We start from the raw sequence: 21,449 nt of genomic DNA, 5'->3' as shown, positions 1-21,449 counted from the left end.
ATACAGCTTAACAATTTCATGTCAAGGTATAACGTGGGTACCTAACGGTCTATCCTGTCAAAAATAGGCGTTAAACAGAATTCGAGCCATCTACCTATTGTGGCTTCCACAGCACCAGCCACAACCATTCCATCCAACTTACTAATACTTTAAAATGTATGGGACTGGCAACAGAACTAATATGAACCTGGAAATTACACAAACCAAAAAAGGGGATTAAATCCTTCAGACCTTACAAAAATTGTGTTCTACCAAGTGATACTTTTCCCACTTGTTCTTTGATCATTTTGTGTAAGTTATTGCTTGTCACGTTCTTGCTCCTGTTTTCACATCTGCCCGCATTCTGTCATACATAACCTTTACTATTCATAAAACTCACACATTACCTCCAGAAATCGGTACACCCCATAAAAGTGAGCAGCAGTGTTCCATAATATGCGAAGCCTCCAGCAGCATACACCTGATCACTTATTCATTTCCAGACACCCCACAGCCTATCCCATGGTACAGAAAAGACTCTCGCTCCAGATCTTAAAGGGGCAGTAAAATGAAAGCAGAACACCCACCACAACGGGATCAGGGAATGGTCGCCACACGTGTTAAGACATTTGTCCCTCAGGGAGACGACACGATCGATAGAACGCGATTGGCCGCTGACAGATCCACAACCCCACGCACTCTCGCACTTCCTCGTCCGACTGAAACCGACATCCACGCATGTCTTTCTTCAGGCCGATAAAGATGTGAATATCACACTATGATAGATCCGGATTATACGGAGGAAGTTACAATGTTCCCGAAACAAATCGCTGAAGAGTGGTCTTCGTCCGATTGGCAGTGTGGTGGCTGTCAGCAGTCTGATTCCGTCCGACGGCATTACTGGGAATTTTGACTTTATGGCTAATCGCAGTTCCTGTAAGGTGTCTTCATAGCGCTGCGCATTGTTTGTGGTTCCACGCTCCAGAAAATCGGCGAGCAGAGTGCCCCTGCAGCCGAAGAAGAAGGCCGTCATACCTTACCAGAACTTGTGTGAACAGCTTTGGATGTCTCTGGCGGGGAGGTGTGGGATATTCCCGCTGTTGACTTTGCTGTTGCCCTCGATGTGTCGGAATACTGTCGAATGTAATCACCCAGTTGCACGATAACGCCTGCTTCCACACTGCCAATTGGACTACGGCTATGCTTCAGCGATTTGGTTGGGACATACAGCAACATCCCCCGTACAGACCGGATTTTTCATCGTGAAAATTTCACATCTATGGTGACCTGAAGAAAGACATGCGTGGACGTCGGTTTCAGTCGGAGGAGGAAGTGCGAGAGTGGTTGCTGTTGTGGATCCGTCAGCAGCCGACTGTGTTCTACAAAACAGGAATTGACCGTCTCGTTTCCCAGAGGAATAAATGTCGTAATGCGTGTGGTAATTACTTTTCAATGGAACTATTCCATGGTCCTCTTGTGACGGGTGTTCGGTTTTGATTAGACTGCCCCACAAAGAAAAGCGTGAAAATGTCTACCTATAATCCATCGTCAACTATAATCCCTCGTCCTTAAGCCAAGTCGACTTAGCTCGTATCAAGTCTTACTATATTGAATCCAACTTGGTTCTCAGCCACATTCATTATATTCCTACTTCACAGAGAATAAATGAATTCAGTATCTTTAAAGGTGTTTTTTGAACTTTTTCTCGTTGTAAAAATATCAGTATGTCACAATAATATTATAAATAATGATAATAACAACAACAATAACAATAATAATAAACGAAGTATCATCAAAACGAAAGCGACACTTTTTAAATTTAGTATTAGAGTCTGTATACTCACTTAATAGCATCCGCCAAATCATAGTCTGCACCATATCCTTTGGCATTGTCAAACATGCTATAATGTTGATTATGGCCTGTAGAACAGAAGAAATAATGACACTGTAATGCAGTTCACAAGGTGTTACAAAGTAATATAAACAGTAGTTACAAAAAGAAAATAACCGTACAAGGGCGAGGAGGAGTACGCTCTATGGATTCCGCAAAAACTTAATTATATTAACTTAATTATATATACAGACTGTCGAACCCAGCAATAATTCGCTATTGTTAAATTTGTACATTTCTGTCTCCATCCCCTCCTTCCCACTCCCAGCCTACCTCCTCCTTCCCCCTCTCTATGTCCTATTAAGCCCTCTCCCAGGCACTGAGCCTTAGATTTTGTTCTTCCCAATTCAGGTTCCGTAGTAGCATTCTAATCATAAGCCGATAAGTCATAAATAAAACTTTCCTGTTTTCCGTGAAAATCGAATGCGAGGAGGAAAACAAAACAGCCCATTGCTGTGCATACAATTTTTGTTTAAAAAAATATATCGTGAGAATTAATATGTACTGTATAAAAAAATCTATTTAGTGGTTTAAATACACTATTATTGTAGTTAAAACGAAATGCGAGAAAGAAGACAACACCGCACATTTTCACACCGTATCCCTTCTCGCAGTCGGTTTTAAGAGAAAACTGACACATTGTTTTATTTAAAAAGAATATATTGCCTATATCCATGTAAATGTTTATCAAAGTACCATGTAAAACTTGAAGTAAATCGGTGAAGAACTTTTCGAGGTATTTGGTAACAATGTTAAACAACGACTTGTCTTTGTACAGTGTGTCCCACCTGACTTTATCACTTTATCATCTCATATGTTCCCGAATTGAAACAAAATGTGAGAATCGCAATTGGACAGGGATGCAACTATGGGGCTCACATAAAGGGTGGGAATGCACAATCCATAACTGTAAACAAACATAACTTTCAACACGAAGTTACGTTTCTTTAAATGGCGTATGTATGTTATCTCTACGGAAATGATAACTTCAGTTACAATTAGTGACAGCAGACTTACGTTCACTGTTCTAAACCTCATACTTTCTGAAGTACGTAGACTTTATAGGATGGCAACGGCGCCGCAGTTTCTGCCCATTATGCGCGCAGCAAGGATTTCCCACAGCAGGTAGGCTTCAGGTGAGCGTAGGCAACCCGCATTACAGCAGAGGATCAAGTAGGTAAAAAGACGAGGGCTAGTAGAAATCCTTGTATAACGGAAGATATATTGAATTTAATTGATGAAAGGAAAAAATAGAAAACTGCAGTAAATGAAGCAGGCAAAAAGGAATACAAACGTCTCAAAAATGAGATCGACAGGAAGTGCAAAATGGCTAAGCAGGGATGGCTACAGGACAAATGTAAGGATGTAGAGGCCTATATCACTAGGGGTAAGATAGATACTGCCTACAGGAAAATTAAAGAGACCTTTGGAAAAAAGAGAACCACTTGCATGAATATCAAGAGCTCAGATGGAAACCCAGTTCTAACCAAAGAAGGGAAAGCAGAAAGCTGGAAGGAGTATATAGAGGGTCTATACAAGGGCGATGTACTTGAGTACAATATTATGAAAATGGAAGAGGATGTAGATGAAGATGAAATGGGAGATATGATACTGCGTGAAGAGTTTGACAGAGCACTGAAAGACCGAAGCCGAAACAAGGCCCCGGGAGTAGACAGCATTCCATTAGAACTACTAATAGCCTTGGGAGAGCCAGCCCTGGCTAAACTCTACCATCTGGTGAGCGAGATGTATGAGACAGGCGAAATACCCTCAGACTTCAAGAAGAATATAATAATTCTAATTCCAAAGAAAGCAGGTGTTGACAGAAGTGAAAATTACCGAGCTATCAGTTTAATAAGCCACGGTTGCAAAATACTAACATTTACAGACGAATGGAAAAACTGGTAGAAGCCGACCTCGGGGAAGATCAGTTTCGATTCCGTAGAAATGTTGGAACACGTGAGGCAATATTGACCCTACGACTTATCTTAGCAAACAGATTAAGGAAAGGAAAACCTACGTTTCTAGTATTTGTAGACTTAGAGAAAGCTTTTGACAATGTTGACTGGAATACTCTCTTTCAAATTCTGAAGGTGGTAGGTGTAAAATACAGGGAGCGAAAGGCTATTTACAGTTTGCACAGAAACCAGATGGCAGTTATAAGAGTCGAGAGGCATGAAAGGGAAGCAGTGGTTGGGAAGGGAGTGAGACAGGATTGTAGCCTATCCCCGACGTTATTCAATCTGTAAGTTGAACAAGCAGTAAAGGAAACAAATTCGGAGTAGGAATTAAAATCCATGGAGAAGAAATAAAAACACTGCAATTCTGTCAGAGAAAGCAAAGGACCTGGAAGAGCAGCTGAACGGAAAGGACAGTGTCTTGAAAGGAGGATAAAGATGTACATCAACAAAAGCAAAACGAGGATAATGGAATGTAGTCGAATTATATCGGGTGATGCTGAGGATATTAGATGAGACACTTAAAGTAGTAAATGAGTTTTGCTATTGAGTTTCTAAAGAAGAGAAATTTGTTAACATCGAGTATAGATTTAAGTGCCAGGAAGTCCTTTCTGAAACTATTTGTAGGGAGTGTAGCCATGTATGGAAGTGAAAGATGGACGACAAATAGTTTAGACAAGAAGAGAATAGAGGCTTTCGAAATGTGGTGCTACAGAAGAATGCTGAAGATTAGATGGGTAGATCACATAACTAATGATGAAGTTTTGAATATAATTGGGGAGAAGAGGAGTTTGTGGCACAACTTGACAAAAAGAAGGGACTGGTTAGTAGGACATGTTCTGAGGCATCAAGGGATCACCAATTTAGTATTGGAGGGCAGCATGGAGGGTAAAAATCGTAGAGGGAGACCACGAGAAGAATACACTAAACAGATTCAGAAGGATGTAGGTTGCAGTAGGTACTGGGAGATGAAGAAGCTTGCATAGGATAGAGTAGCATGGAGAGCTGCATCAAACCAGTCTCTGGACTGAAGACTACAACAACAACAAAGTCTAAGTGTTCCAGAAGGTATAAGTTTTAGAGCAGTGAAACCAAGTCTGCCATAATATAATTCTAGTTTTCACTTCGATGGAGAAAGCTCACAGGTACCATTTGAAAAATACGTAACTCTGTGTTGAAAGTAATGTTACTTTACAGGGTGATTCAAAAAGAATACCACAACTTTAAAAATGTGTATTTAATGAAAGAAACATAATATAACCTTCTGTTATACATCATTACAAAGAGTATTTAAAAAGGTTTTTTTTTCACTCGAAAACAAGTTCAGAGATGTTCAATATGGCCCCCTCCAGACACTCGAGCAATATCAACCCGATACTCCAACTCGTTCCACACTCTCTGTAGCATATCAGACGTAACAGTTTGGATAGCTGCTGTTATTTCTCGTCTCAAATCATCAATGGTGGCCGGGAGAGGTGGCCGAAACACCATATCCTTAACATACCCCCATAAGAAAAAATCGCAGGGGGTAAGATCAGGGCTTCTTGGAGGCCAGTAATGAAGTGCTCTGTCACGGGCTGCCTGGCGGCCGATCCATCGCCTCGGGTAGTTGACGTTCAGGTAGTTACGGACAGATAAGTGCCAATGTGGTTGATTGTGGAATTTGCAGCTCTCTGCTAGCTCTGCGAGTCGATTTTCCTGGGCTGCGAACAAATGCTTGCTGGATGCGTGCTACATTTTCATCACTCGTTCTCGGCCGTCCAGAACTTTTCCCTTTGCACAAACACCCATTCTCTGTAAACTGTTTATACCAACGTTTAATACACCACCTATCAGGAGGTTTAACACCATACTTCGTTCGAAATGCACGCTGAACAACTGTCGTCGATTCACTTCTGCCGTACTCAATAACACAAAAGCTTTTTGTTGAGCGGTCGCCATCTTAGCATCAACTGACGCTGACGCCTAGTCAACAGCCCCTCAAGCGAACAAATGTACAACTAAATGAAACTTAATAGCTCCCTTAATTCGCCGACAGATAGTGCTTAGCTCTGCCTTTTGTCGCTGCAGAGTTTTAAATTCCTAAAGTTGTGGTATTCTTTTTGAATCACCCTGTACTTGTAGGGATTGCGCATTTCTGCCCATTGTGTGAGCCCCTGACATAGGTACATCCCTGACCAACTGCATTTTCCAAATTTTGTTTCATATCGAAAATATATGGGGTATAGTTAGGTGGGACATCCAGTACAAAGCCAAGTCGCTGTTCAACATTATTACCAAAAATCTCGAAAAGTTCATGGGTGTTTGTGTCAGCGAGTGATTCAATATCTATTGAAGGCTGGCTTAGGTGCACAAATAAAAGAAAAAATAAGAAAAAGTACTCATGAACTACACGTTTAGCTCGTGTTGCAGTACTCCTATTGTGAAGCTTAGTATGACAGTATTGCAATCTTGACACCCACTGACACAGTTCTTCGTCGTGGGCTCTTTATGGAAGACTTCTTCGCCGTATCGCGCAAAAAAACGTGTACACATATTGGTTTGATTCAAGGAAAGCAGAAAGCTAAAAATTGAGTCATCTGCTGCACTGGTAAACTGAACTATCGTATGTTAACGAAGTAAAGTTGTTGCAGTACTTTTTCGGAAAACGTTTTACGATGGGCGTTCAATAAGTAATGCAACACTTTTTCTTCTTGACCAGTTTCGAAGGAAAAAATGTGGAATTTGCAGTGGAACATTGTGGAGTATTTCCGCTTCAGCCTGTAGTGTCATGATGTTCCAATAGGTGGCGAGGCTATACGCAGCTTTCCAAATGGCGTCTGTAATGGAGATGCGTTCCAAGCAAGAGCTGTAATTCAGTTTCTTTTGACGGAAAACCAGAACATCACAGATATTCACAGACGCTTGCAGAATGTCCACAGAGACCTGAAAGTGAACAAAAGCACCATGAGCCGTTGGGCGAAGTGTTTGTCATAATTCATACAAGATCGAACAAACTTGTTCGAAGTCACGGGTGCGGGCCGGCCGCAAACAGCTGACTCCTGCAAAGGTGGAATGTGTGGATACTCTCATTCGAGGTGATAGACGGGTCACAATCAAACACCTCGCTGCTCAACTGGACGCCTCCGTTGTTAGTGCTTACACACTCGTCCATCAGTTGGGGTACTCAAAGGTGTGTTTCCGCTGGGTTTTTCGTCGCCTAACAGAAGACCTGAGGGAGCAACGAAGATTCAACTGTGCGGAATTGCTTGCCAGTTGTGAATCTGATCGTCACAGACGATGAAACATGGGTTGATCACTTCGAACCAGAAACAAAATAGCAATCCATGGAATCGCTCCACAGCATCTCTCCTCCGAAGAAAAAGTTCAAAGCCGCACCTTCAGCCGGTAAAGTCATGGCGACCGTTTTGTAGGACTCTGCGGGGAATGTTCTGTTTGATGTGGTCCCTCATGGTGCAACTATCAACTCTGAAGTGGCGTTGTACTATTCTCAGGAAATTCAAGAAATGACTTCAGCGTGTTCGTCGCTGCAAAAATGCAAACGAACCTCTCCTCTATGAAAACGCAAGACCTCGCACAAGTATGTGCACCCGACAGCAGCTCACAAATTGCATTATACTGTTCCTCCTCCCTCCTCATCCATCCTACAGCCTGGGTCTTGCACGTTCCGATTTCCATCTCTTCGGCCCAGGGAAGGTTGCACTCCTCGGTAAGCAGTACCTGAATGATGGGGAGCTTACTGATACACCAAGACGTTGGCTCCGACGTCGACCAGTAGAGTGCTACCATGCGGGTATACAGACCCTCACAGTAAGGAGGCGTTAAGCCGTCGCATTGAACGACTGCAGAGAAATTATAGGCTAAAAATATTTGATTATTTCAGATTGTAAATCGTACATGTAAGCCTCATGGTGAGATGGTTATCTTTTCGCTCTTGGTAATATTAATTTCGATACTTCAAATTTGAGTAGCTCACTGCCCAATATTCGAAGAATTTGAGGTGAACTGCGACCCGTAATCTGAGGGAACGAAAATTTACAGTTTGAAATTGTTGTCATATTTCGAAATGCGCCCCTTAAAAATCTGCAGAAGTGTTTCGAAATCTTGTTCTTTCATCCGCAAGAAATTCCCGAATTCTTAATCTCGTTCCCGTCAGTGGAGATTCGTTTACAAGTCTTCTTTGTAATTTGAAAGTATCCGCAGAATTAGGATCTTTCGCCCCACTATGCGGAGAATCCTTTTCGCATCTATGTTTGACTCAACGAAAGCAGGGAGCCTAAAGTTGAGTCATCTGCTGCTCTAATGCAAAAGTTTTTCTACACAAACGAAGTTAAGCTGAATCACATGTTACCTTTCACTCTATGCATAAATAATTGAAAAGCACAGGCTGTGGACTCGGATGCCGTTTTTCTAGGCAGTTCTCCTGAAACTGGATATCACTTAGGCGAGTTGCATGTCCCTAATGAGTTATGAAACCAGGAAAATGGCAACTGCAGTGTAACGTGGAATTCTAGCCGCATGCTGGGCTAAGACGCAGAGTGAAAAAAATAGACACGGCCAGAATTCGATCATGTAACTTTTGGTTTTTTGACGCAAAAGTCCCTTTTTTTAATATGTACTTGTCTAATAATGTTTAATCTTAAAAAAATGACACAAAAATTAAAGCTACCCCTACTTGGCACCGCCCCTGTTACCCAACGATAAAAATAATGAACTATTTCTCTGCAGGCGTTTCCCCTAATTATTCCTAAACATTCTCCCAAAATGATCTATAATTTTTACATTATTATAATTAGTAATTGTGTACAAACGAAGCCCTGTAGAACATCCCGTACAAAAAGTGTTATTCAAAAGAAAACCAAAATAACATTCATAGATTTGATTGACTTCAGCTAAAAGAACCTTTCTTCCAGGAATGGTGCAACTGTATGTTTCTTGTGCACTGTAACTGGCGTTTTCTATTTCCAACAACGCTGTGTAAAAATATCTACAACAGACTTATTCTGCTTTGCTAATGCCTCAATTAACGTAGCTTTCCATCAATCAACCAATCTCTTTTCTTTTTCGCTTCTTGCAGTTCAGGACTTTCTGTCTTCATTGTGATGCTGCGTGGAACGTCAGACTGTGCATGTCTTCAACTAGAGGGTGATTAACGAAAACATTGCGAAAATAATTTCCAAAGATCGTACACTACTTAGATATGCATTTGACGGCCATGTGAGAATTTTGCAGGTACCACTAGTAATCAACCGCCACTTTCTCCCCTTTACCGAAGACATAGTCGATGACCATTCCCTTAAATCATTTAATTACATGGTACTTTGCAGGTGGAAAGTAATAGTCATCTGGATAGGAGAGGGTCCGAGGTTCTTCCACGTCGGATGTGACGCGGAGTTAACAAGCTAAGATTTTCTGTGCCAGTCACCAAAAGCCGGAAGACGATGCGCACATGCAGCGATGTTCAGCTTAGTCCAGAAGGTGACAGTCACGAGAAAGGGGGGAATCCATTAATCTGATAGCATGGAGCCAATGTCTCATCGCATACCTTTCTGTTGGTGACTTCGTACCATGTCACGTGCACAGTGTTGGCATACAGTTGTGGTGTATCGTTTTCGACAGTTGGGTACTTGGTATGTACCACATTACACGGAACTGCCTGTCTAACGGTGTATTGCGGGAAACTTCGAGATCACATAATTGTATCCAAGAAAGAATATCGATACATGGGAGAGCTGTGATGCAACGAGCATCACCGACACCAGCAAGACGTGAGAGACTGGCATCAAAACCTCCAATAGACGATCTAGGAATGAAGTATTTTGATCGGTCCATCGTCTCATCATCTTGCTAATATAGAGGGTAGCTGCCTGTGCCCAGGTGTTAACCAGGCCCAGCCCTTCATCAAACAGATGGAGGGTGAGAGAGTTTTGTAACGTACTTGAAACCGGTGTCCTGTTGATAGGTAGTAACCGAAGGCTGCCTGAAGTCTGCGTCCTATCATCATAACTAGGGGGAGGACTGTGCCACGTGATGGAGTTTTGACGCATCATAGAGATTCAGGTATTACAAACCTTACAGCTGGTTCAAGTTCCAGAGCAGGTTCTCGTGCATCATCATGTGTATGGTCAGTAGTAAGTGTCGATAGTTTTCCATGGCCATTCTGGGCACATCCTTCGTAAACGTGACTCCCAAATATCTCAGTTTAGAAACTGGCGGTAGGGGGCCAACAGCACCTGGCCAGAGACCACGCCTGATATCCATTGCCGTTGACTCGTTGATATTCAAAAGACTGCCCATGGCCTGTCTGTATCGCTCGATCCAGTTTAGCACACTGTGGATTTCACTGGTGGAATGAACCGGCAGTAACAGGGCGTCAGCGTACACCCTATAGCGGAAGGTGATATCCCACAGCGTGATGCCAAATAGCCTAAGGCTGAGTGAGACATCCGAGGAGTCCCTCGCGTGCAGTTGCATAAAGGTAGGTAAAAAGGGAGTAACCTTGTCGTAGAGACCTCTTAATGGGTATTGGGTCCAACTACCGTCTGTTGACCTGTATCTGATAACTGGCTGTTTCAAAAAAATACCACAGGGTGTCGCTGAGTCTTGAGGGATATCCTATATGGTCCATCACCAGGAAAAGGAGGTTACTGTGCTCTCTATCGAAGAACCGATCGAAATCGATGGAGACGATCGCCGTTCTCAGGCGATAATTTATTAAATACATAAACAAATTAAATAAACATACGTCAAAGGAATAGCCAGCAAAAGTAGGTCTGTAGCCTAATGTCTCTGTGCTTTCTAAAACACAGTAAATATTTGACCAATTTCTTCATGAATAGAATACATTGGATATAAACAAAGACAGAGACGAATAAATATATTTATAAGCATGCTGCAACCGTTTTTTCGTGCAACTATGGAGTACTTATGGCCTGACGCGATCGATAGTAATCGGCCACTTTGACCTCCAATAACTCATGTACTATTCAAGGTAAATGCCTGTAATTTATACCAATTTAGGTTTACACTAACAGCTTTCTAAAGACAAGTCGATCGAGAAAATCGGATGAATCGTTTAGGTTTTGGAAATTCGTTGCTGGCGTTACTTGTACAATTTACCATCAGATACTAAACTTTAAACTAATAAAGATATTGAAAATCTGATTACACCATCAGAATCGTCGTGCAAGTAATGGTAATGTACATGTTTCTTTTTGAGGTATCATCGTTTATCTGGCTACTTTTAATTTCTATACGAACTGTGAAATATCTGCTATTATGGTTTCACAAAGTCCGCCATCTTTCGCACTCCTGGCATAGACGTCTACTTCATCGACACAAAGCACCGTCCTCGTCACAGTGTCAACATGGAATTCCCAGCCATGCGATCAGGCTGGACCCCTCTTGCTTCGGCCAACGTCTGGCACCACGTGGTCGGCCTGCTCAGCGGCCTGCGCCTGCCGAGCGGTCCATGCGACCATGCCAACTCCGAACTTAGAATATTTTCAGGGCGCCACAATTCGCCCATTACCTCACAGGCTTGTACTGTTTTACTCAAGAGTTTGATCTAGTCAGGGGAGGTAACCATATTGACATTGATTGTGGCCAAGTGGTAAGCCTGGCGGTGTGGTTGTTGAGGAGGCTTATCCACAGTGATGGTGGAGAGAAGCCTACATCGAGAGTGATGTCACACATAGACGACCATGGCAATCATGGCATTGTACAATCTCAGTGGGCCCTGTACCGAAGTCCTGCCACACATCCACGTCGTCAGCCCACGACGTGGGCATGGAAGTCTGTTCATGTTCCACAGGGTTGTAGTGGTTGATAGGAGTGCACTGAAACCCTCCTGTTGTTTACCGACCGCCGCAGAGGGTTAGGGCCAACCATCCTGCGACCTGTTCTGCAGGAGTGTAGTCGGTATTAATGATGTCAGCCTCGTGGTTGGCGTCCTGAGGGTTCAGTTCTTCTTCCTTTGAGGAATAGGAGCGGCCAAGTTCCGATACGGTAATGCGGCCCCATTTCGTCGTTTCGGTGAACACGTGTCTTCGTGTGTGGCTTTCCGTGTTGGACAATGGCAGTTGCACACGCATCGCTGGTACAAAGGTACAATAAGTGAATCGAGATAGTCATCCTGGTGGTGGTGGTGGTACCTGCAGTGTTCCAGTGGTATGCTTGGCATAGTACATAGTTCTGTTACTGGCCAGGCTGACTGACCGGCCGGGCGTCAGTCCGTGGCAGGTTGTTGTATGAACAGGTGGAGGCGTCGTGAGCACTGCCGAGTACGACGTCTACATCTACATCTACATCTACATCTAGATTTATACTCCGCAAGCCACCCAACGGTGTGTGGCTGAGGGCACTTTACGTGCCACTGTCATTACCTCCCTTTCCTGTTCCAGTCGCGCATGGTTCGCGGGAAGAACGACTGTCTGAAAGCCTCCGTGCGCGCTCTAATCTCTCTAATTTTACATTCGTGATCTCCTCGGGAGGTATAAGTAGGGGGAAGCAATATATTCGATACCTCATCCAGAAACGCACCCTCTCGAAACCTGGCGAGCAAGCTACACCGCGATGCAGAGCGCCTCTCTTGCAGAGTCTGCCACTTGAGTTTGTTAAGCATCTCCGTAACGCTATCACGGTTACCAAATAACCCTGTGACGAAACGCGCCGCTCTTCTTTGGATCTTCTCTATCTCTTCCGTCAACCCGATCTGGTACGGATCCCACACTGATGAGCAATACTCAAGTATAGGTCGAACGAGTGTTTTGTAAGCCACCTCCTTTGTTGATGGACTACAGTTTCTAAGCACTGTCCCAATGAATCTCAACCTGGTACCCGCCTTACCAACAATTAATTTTATATGATCATTCCACTTCAAATCATTCCGCACGCATACTCCCAGATATTTTACAGAAGTAACTGCTACCAGTGTTTGTTCCGCTATCATATAATCATACAATAAAGGATCCTTCTTTCTATGTATTCGCAATACATTACATTCGTCTATGTTAAGGGTCAGTTGCCACTCCCTGCACCAAGTGCCTATCCGCTGCAGATATTCCTGCATTTCGCTACAATTTTCTAGTGCTGCAACTTCTCTGTATACTACAGCATCATCCGCGAAAAGCCGCATGGAACTTCCGACACTATCTACTAGGTCATTTATATATATTGTGAAAACCAATGGTCCCATAACACTCCCCTGTGGCACGCCAGAGGTTACTTTAACGTCTGTAGACGTCTCTCCATTGATAACAACATGCTGTGTTCTGTTTGCTAAAAACTCTTCAATCCAGCCACACAGCTGGTCTGATATTCCGTAGGCTCTTACTTTGTTTATCAGGCGACAGTGCGGAACTGTATCGAACGCCTTCCGGAAGTCAAGAAAAATAGCATCTACCTGGGAGCCTGTATCTACTATTTTCTGGGTCTCATGAACAAATGAAGCGAGTTGGGTCTCACACGATCGCTGCTTCCGGATTCCATGTTGATTCCTACATAGTAGATTCTGGGTTTCCAAAAACGACATGATACTCGAGCAAAAAACATGTTCTAAAATTCTACAACAGATCGACGTCAGAGATGTAGGTGTATAGTTTTGCGCCTCTGCTCGACGACCCATCTTGAAGACTGGAACTACCTGTGCTCTTTTCCAATCATCTGGAACCTTCCGTTCCTCTAGAGACTTGCGGTAAACGACTGTTAGAAGGGGGGCAAGCTCTTTCGCGTACCCTGTGTAGAATCGAATTGGTATCCCGTCAGGTCCAGTGGACTTTCCTCTGTTGAGTGATTCCAGTTGCTTTTCTATTCCTGCGTCAACGTCGATGGAGGTACTACATCCTACGGTGGAAGTTGTGTGGTCCGACGCTGGCGGCATTCGAAACTAGGTGACCTTCCTTGACGCAACTGGAACACGTTTCAGGCTGGCCGTCATAAATAATTATCGCTCAGCAGCCCCCTATTTTGAGTTATGATGGTATGTTCAAATGGCTCTGAGCACTATGGGACTCAACGGCTGTGGTCATCAGTCCCCTAGAACTTAGAACTACTTAAACCTAACTAACCTAAGAACATCACACACATCCATGCCCGAGGCAGGATTCGAACCTGCGACCGTAGCAGTCCCGCGGTTCCAGACTGCAGCGCCTAGAACCGCACGGTATGATGGTATGTGTCAGTGGACTTCAATGTGCACTTGCGTACTCCGTTGAGGACTGGACACTTCTTAAATTGGGTCCACTTTTCTGCCACGTGTTCTTTTACCGTGCTGTAGGAGCAGAGCACTGTTACCGCGTCTGCCGCCGAGAATTCGAAGGGTAGTTCGAATATGCAAATAATCTGCAGGCCCAGAACAGCAAAGTCAGCCTAGAAGTTGTCAACATTTCTGTGTGCGTAGTAGAAGAGGAGTTCTTGTTTCATTTCTTGAAGAATCTTGTCACATGTAATGTACGTTTCACATTGACCATGCTACTTACGATCTAAAAGTGGATGCTGACGATATCAGCAACCGGGCTCTTGGCGTCTTCCTTTAAAAGGCGCTCGACTTCGAGAGCTTTTGGCATAGCAAGGTCGTTTCGAAATGCAAATTTCAGTGCTGATTTCCTGTATTGTTTCGCCATGATCTTGATCCGTTACAGCGTTACGTTAGTGTCAGCCAGAGGACATAAACAAGGCGAGCGTCTTCGCGCTGCAGGCAGAAACACACAGCAGGTGCGCTCTGCTGTCGGGATATGGCCGTTGTTCGATAGATGGCAGTGGCCTCGTTTTTAAAAACAAAACTTTAATTTATCATAAATCAGACTGTTTGTACGAAATGTTTATAAATTATATACAAAAAAATTCCTTACGCATCATCGAATCAGCTGGGTGGTTTATCATATGGCAGCTAAGCTTGCTAGATATGCAAATGCGTTTATGTGGAACCGATTTATGCTGGAAAAAATATTTGTTCCAATTTTGATTACCAGGTTCAAATCTGGCGCGTACACTGTTAGTATGACTGTATGACATCCACGTTATCATTTGACGAGTCACGACGTGAGTGAATAGTATGTCTATCTAGAAAAGAGACTGTGCACTGTTAGTGAAACTGTTTTATGTGAGCAGCAGTAGTTACAGTGCTGCACTGAGAGAGTGTCTCCGAATGAAAGGCCTGAGGAGAGGTATGATGCCTTTAAATTGTTTAAAGAAGATGATAATAAGATTCTAAAACACGGATGAGCTTGGTGTGGCATCTGCAAGAGGAAGGTGTTACGAGGTTACTGTTGCTGTAACTTACCATGCGGCATGTGCCCTAGGCGATGCTAGTGCTCGTGCAGTGTCACGAGAATTGTACATCCCATGGACAATAGTACATGAAGCTGTACAGTCTGTTTTACAATGGTACCTGTACAAAATCCAGGCGGCGCAGAAAATGGAACCCCATAATCCACAGCAACGTTCTGAATTTGCTCTTAAGTTTTTGGCACGGATCGAAGTTGATGACATGTCGCTGTGCAATATTCTGCAGAGTGACGAAGCACATTTTGTACTACAGGGTGCTATGAGTACACAGAACTGCCGAATTTGTCGTATTTTTAACAGGCGTGTTCTTTACGAAGGGCTACTGCACTTGCCATATGTTACTGTGTGTTGTGGAATCACAAGCACCTTTATTCTCGGTCCGTTCTTTTTGGAAGAGAATACACCAATGGGGTCTGCCATATATACCGTGACGTCTACACGATATCGAGACCTCCTTGTACAGCATATTATTTCTGCTCTGGAAGACCGCAACTATGTGGAAACTACTGTATTTATGCAAGAGAGGGCCAAGCCTCATGTCTCTCACCCAGTGAATGATCAGCTTAATGCAACCATCCACGAACGTATTATCTCCAGAGATTTTCCAGATGGACTGCTGCAAGGTCATCTGATCTGAATCGATGTAACTTTTGGCTCTGGGGTATGTAAAAGAACGCGTTTACTTGGAACGCGTTCGGTCTCTACCTGATTTGATGGGCATTACACAGGAATACCTTGTTCAGATTCCACTGGAACTGCTGCGAGCAGTTGTTGATCACGTCGTTTTACGGATGCAGCATCTCGTCGACGTCAGAAGCACTAGTATTGAACAAATTTTGTAATAGGCGGTTAATAATAAAGTCAACACTATGCCTTTGTCACTTGATTGACGTTTTCTGCACACCTCCAGCAGAAATCCATTACATATGGAAACATTTCTATACGTCTTTCTTACATTCCCATCGCCATATTTGCACCTGGTGGCCAAAACAGGAAGAACTAACTTTTTCCTAGCGTAAATCTGTTCTGCATTAACGCATTAGAATGTTTACCAAGTTTCGAGGCATTACAATAATTACAGTCCACACTGGACCTCTCTGAATAGCTGCACTGTATTTAATACCACCGGTATTAGTGAAAACCGGATCAAAATCCCAGTTCGTGAAAGTAGCCTGCACATACCAACAGACGCTAAGTGGCGACTTCTGTTATTCATATAGAGAAGAGAAGAGAAGAGAAGAGAAGAGAAGAGAAGAGAAGAAGAAGAAATATATAACTTTGTATACATACACTATGTGATCAAAAGTATCCGGACACCTGGCCGAAAATGACTTACAAGTTCATGGCGCCCTCCATTGGTAATGCTGGAATTCAATATGGAGTTGGCCCACCCATAACCTTGATGACAGCTTCCACTCTCGCAGGCATACGTTCAATCAGTGGCTGGACGGTTTCTTGAGGAATGGCAGCCCATTCTTCACGGAGTGCTGCACTGCGGACAGGTATCGATGTCGGTCGGTGAAGCCTGGCACGAAGTCGGCGTTGCAAAGCATCCCGAAGATGTTATGTAGGATTCAGGTCAGGGCTCTGTGTAGGCCAGTCCATTACACGGATGTTATTGTCGTGTAACCACTCCGCCACAGGCCGTGCATTATGAACAGGTGTTCGATCGTGTTGAAAGATGCAATCACCATCCCCGAATTGCTCTTCAACAGTGGGAAGGAAGAAGGTGCTTAAAACTTCAATGTAGACCTGTGCTGTGATAGTGCCGCGCAAAACAACAAGGGGTGCAAGCCCCCTGCATGAAAAACACGACCACACCATAACACCACAGCCTCCGAATTTTATTGTTGGCACTACACACAATGGTAGGTGACGTTCACCTGACATTCGCCATACCCACAAACTGCCATCGGATCATCACCTTGTGTACCGTGATTCGTCACTCCACACAACGTTTTTCCACTGTTCAATCGTCCAATGTTTACGCTCCTTACACCAAGCGAGGCGTCGTTTGGCATTTACGCGCGTGACGTGTGGCTCATGAGAAGCCGCTCGACCATGAAATCCAAGTGTTCTCACCTCCCACCTAACTGTCATAGTACTTGCAGTGGATCCTGATGAGTTTGGAATTGCAGTGTAATGAGAAGGTCCCGAGTTCGAGTCTCGGTCGGGCACACAGTTTTAATCTGCCAGGAAGTTTCATGTAGTGTAATGGTCTGGATAGATGTCTGCCTATTACACATTGCGACCCTCTTCAACCGTCGGCGGTCTCTGTCAGTCAACAGATAAGGTCGGCCTGTACGCTTTTGTGCTGTACATGTCACTTCACGTTTCCACTCCACTAACACGTCGGGAACAGTGGAGCTAGGGATGTTTAGGAGTGTGGAAATCTTGCGTACAGATGTATGACTCAAGTGACAGCCAGTCACTTCACCACGTTGAAGTCCGTGAGTTCCGCGGAGCGCCAAATTCTGCTCTCTCACGACGTGTAATGACTACTGAGGTCGCTGATATGGAGTACCTTACAGAAGATGGCAGCACAATGCACCTAATAGGGAAAACGGTTGTTTTTGGGGGTGTCCGGATACTTTTGATGACATAGTGTATAGATCAAAAAATGAGTAGCCTGTGTCCGTCCGAACGTTTAGTTAAAGTTTCGTGTAAAGATTTTATGTAAATCAGTCCAGAACTTTTAGAGATATTTAGTAGCAACGTTAAACAACGACTTTCCTTTAACTATAGAGTATCTGTTCTGCATTAACGCATTAGAATGTCTACCAAGTTTCGAGGCATTACAATAATTACAGTCCACACTGGACTAACTGGAGAAATTTCGCGTGGCTCAATGGCTGAGTGCAAGTCCTAATATTGGACGCCACCTTGGCCACTTGCGTGTCCCTAACCCACCCAAGTTATCCAATCGGGGAAAGGTGACCTACAGTTTATTGTGGAATACTAACCACGTGCTGCTTCTGGCAACTCCTCACATCGCTGAGAAGTGAAGGCAAAGCTAAAACGAAAACTGAAAAATCCATCGTCCGACCTAGATTAGATCCCACGACTTCGAGGTTTCCAGGCAAACTCTTCACTGCTAGACCACCAGGTCCGAGTTATAGAGACAAGCTGGCCAGAAAGTGTTTGATAAGCTTGCAGGCGTGTTCCAGGGGAGGCTGCGCTAAGAAATAATTCCTAAGAAAAATGCGATAAGTTGCACCGTTTCCTAATTAATTAACACTGAATTCGTCCAATCAGGCTTGTGTGCGCGCAAATTCAAGCGGCCTGCCAGTTGTCTTCATAGCGTACATGATGGCACTCAAGCCTTTGGCTCGGGTTCCATCCACACCGTCGTCCTATGCCCAATTTCTGTATCGATCTCTTATTCAGTTTTAGGAAACCAAAGGAAGAGCACGTTTGGCGACACCGTTACTGGTGGGCTCCTAGAATTTGTGAGCGCAACGGCCTGATTGGCTAACTCTAATCCTAATGTATCGAATTTTTTTCTTAACTATTATTTCTCTGCACAACCTACTCTGCAATACCCTTACAAACTTTTGAGACTGTTTCTGACTACCCTGTAGATGATTCATCTATAGGTTTGCGAGTACAAAAATATGAGAGATATATGGCCGTATCTTTAGCTTACATTGACTTGGAAGCTTAAATTATTTACATTGCCAAGGGACTGTAGAGCTTTGTATTTCACAAAAATTTCAGCTTCATACCACTACCCGTTCCTAAGGAAAAGGTTCTTAACAGAAGGTCAGACGGGCAGACGCACAACAAATGGCAAAAAATACTTTTATGTAATATAAATAAAAATAACAGTTCCCCGATTTTTTCTCTTATTTGTACCGTGAAACCTCACGTCTTGTCAAATTTCATTATTCTAGGTCAATGGAAAGTTCCCTATAGGTTTTGATGAATAGGTTTACGAGTGTCGAAATATATGACATGAATGGCCATATCCTTTAATTACATTGACTTAGAAGCTGAAACTGTTCACACCGCCAAGGGACCACACACATCTTACTATCTGTCATACATTTTAAGTTGATATCTCTAGCCGTTTCTGCGAAAAGGGGATCTTAACAGTCAGACAGACAGACAACAAAGTGATTCTATAAGTACTCCGTTTTTACCGTCTGAGGTACGGAACCCTAAAAAGGAAGTAGCATCAGTTACTCAAACTGAGGCCATACATGTGTACATAAGAAACCTTCAGTGTAACGAAAGCTAAATATGGCATGTAATCATGTCACCGATTGCAATTATAGATCGAGAGCACGTACGTGAATTGCGCAACGCATATAACGTCAAATAAAGCGTTCAACGATTGAAAAGGATTTGCAAGACAAGCGGGACAGTATTTTGACGCATATTTTATATTAATAACGTTTTACCTACCGGAACATCGAAACTCTTTCTTTTCATTTTTATTTTACGGAACGATGTATATCTAGCGATGTTTGAGCAGTCAAGATGAGAGATGTCCAGTAATATAGTACAAGTCTATGTTCACTGTAGAACTAAGTACCTAAATATCGAAAACAGTGCTGAATGTGACGCTGCATAGCATGGACCTAGTTTTGTTATGCACAGAAGGAACACAAAGATGCCTTGTGTCTGCTGTGTTTGGGAATCATACTTCGTGCTATTGGAAAAGCTTTCCTGGAACACTGACATCTTTTAAAACCGCGAAGAAACTCGCGACGGTTTTCTTTTATAATATACTCTCTGTGAATATGTTGCTTTCAACTTGGATAAAATTTCTCGGTGGTCTACGCCAGGACCCCATTCTCCTCTATGGATTTGGTAGCAGCTTATAAAGTTGTCTCACTTCCTCAGACAGCTAGAACAACTTATTCTGCTCTAAATCTCAATGCGAGCTTCAGTACCCAATTGTATTTATCGTACATGGGAACTCTGATTTGTCGAGACTCTTATACCTGAATTAGCACATCACACCTCCCTTTCACCTTCGCCGGCCGGTGTGGCCGAGCGGTTCTAGGCACTACAGTCTGCTCTAAATCTCAATGCGAGCTTCAGTACCCAATTGTATTTATCGTACATGGGAACTCTGATTTGTCGAGACTCTTACACCTGAATTAGCACATCACACCTCCCTTTCACCTTCGCCGGCCGGTGTGGCCGAGCGGTTCTAGGCGCTACAGTCTGGAACCGCGCGACCGCTACGGTCGCAGGTTCGAATCCTGCCTCGCGCATGGATGTGTGTGATGTCCTTAAGTTAGTTAGGTCTTTAGTAGTTCTAAGTTCTAGGGGACTGATGACCTCAGCAGTTAAGTCCCATAGTGCTCAGAGCCATTTGAACCATTTCAAACTTTCACCTTCCAAAACCACTCATCCTTACCTAGATCAATTTTAACTGCCTCCCTCTGCATGTTCATTAAATAAATTCTGACATATACCCGAACTACCAATTGTAACGTAGCTCATCCGTCCAATTCCAAATGAAGGCTCGAACTCCCTCTCATCCTGTCTAATTCATATCCTACCATGTCCTAATCCCTATTTCTCAACTGTCAGTACATTCTTCCATTTACATTAATTTTCATATAACATTCGCTCGAATACCTTTCACACAAAAGTTCCCTACCTAGAGTTACCAAGACCGCCCAACACATTCACTGACAAGAATGTACCTTATCAACATCGTTAAAATCATGTCATTCATCTTTATCGTCTATGTATTACAGTTCTAAAAGTTATATGTATTTTCATTTTTATTTGTAAATCAGGGCTTGAAGGTGGCATCCTGAAAACGTGGATGTAGCCAGTCGTTTACACGCAGTACGTCTTGACTTTCTAAGAGTATCTGATTCGGTACCTCAGGTCCTCTTACTATCGAAAGTACCAATCTATAAGGTATCAAGCGAAGTTTGTAGCTGTATTAATCATTTCTTGGTAGGGAAACCGCAAGATCTTCGATGCTGAATCATCGACAGATGTAAAAGTAACTTAAGGGTGTATCCCAGTGAAGTTTGTTGAGTGCCTCCCTGTTTAAGTTGCGTATTAATGACCATGCAGGCAATATAGTAGAAACCTCAGACTTTTCGCAGATAATGTAGTTATCTGTAATGAAGCACTGCCTGAAAGCTGAAGAAATATTAAGTCAGATCTTCTCAAGATTTCGAAGCGGTGCAAAGATTGGCAACTTGCTATAAATGTTCAGAAATGTAAAACTGTGCACTTCAAAAAACGAAAAATCGTGTCGAGATAAAAAGGAAATAAAGACATTAGCTTCCAGTGACCACTGATTTAAATCAGTGGGGAAAGCTGAAAATTTGAGCCGGACTGGGATTCAAACACAGCTC

General features: G+C 43.4%; 1 protein-coding gene across 1 annotated transcript in view; it reads right to left on the bottom strand.

Annotated features, from left to right (window-relative positions):
• LOC126469550 (uncharacterized) overlaps positions 1-21,449 on the bottom strand; it is a 304,761-nt gene that overhangs the window by 25,513 nt on the left and 257,799 nt on the right. Inside the window, exon 6 of the mRNA XM_050096668.1 lies at positions 1,824-1,899. Within this exon, the coding sequence (XP_049952625.1) occupies positions 1,824-1,899 (76 nt within the window). The remainder of the gene's footprint in view (positions 1-1,823; positions 1,900-21,449) is intronic.

This window comes from Schistocerca serialis, chromosome 3 (assembly GCF_023864345.2).
Source record: "Schistocerca serialis cubense isolate TAMUIC-IGC-003099 chromosome 3, iqSchSeri2.2, whole genome shotgun sequence".
In the NCBI taxonomy this organism is placed as follows: Eukaryota; Metazoa; Arthropoda; class Insecta; order Orthoptera; family Acrididae; genus Schistocerca; species Schistocerca serialis.
Note: the sequence above shows the minus strand (reverse complement) of the source record. Positions and strands in the feature narration are given on the sequence as shown.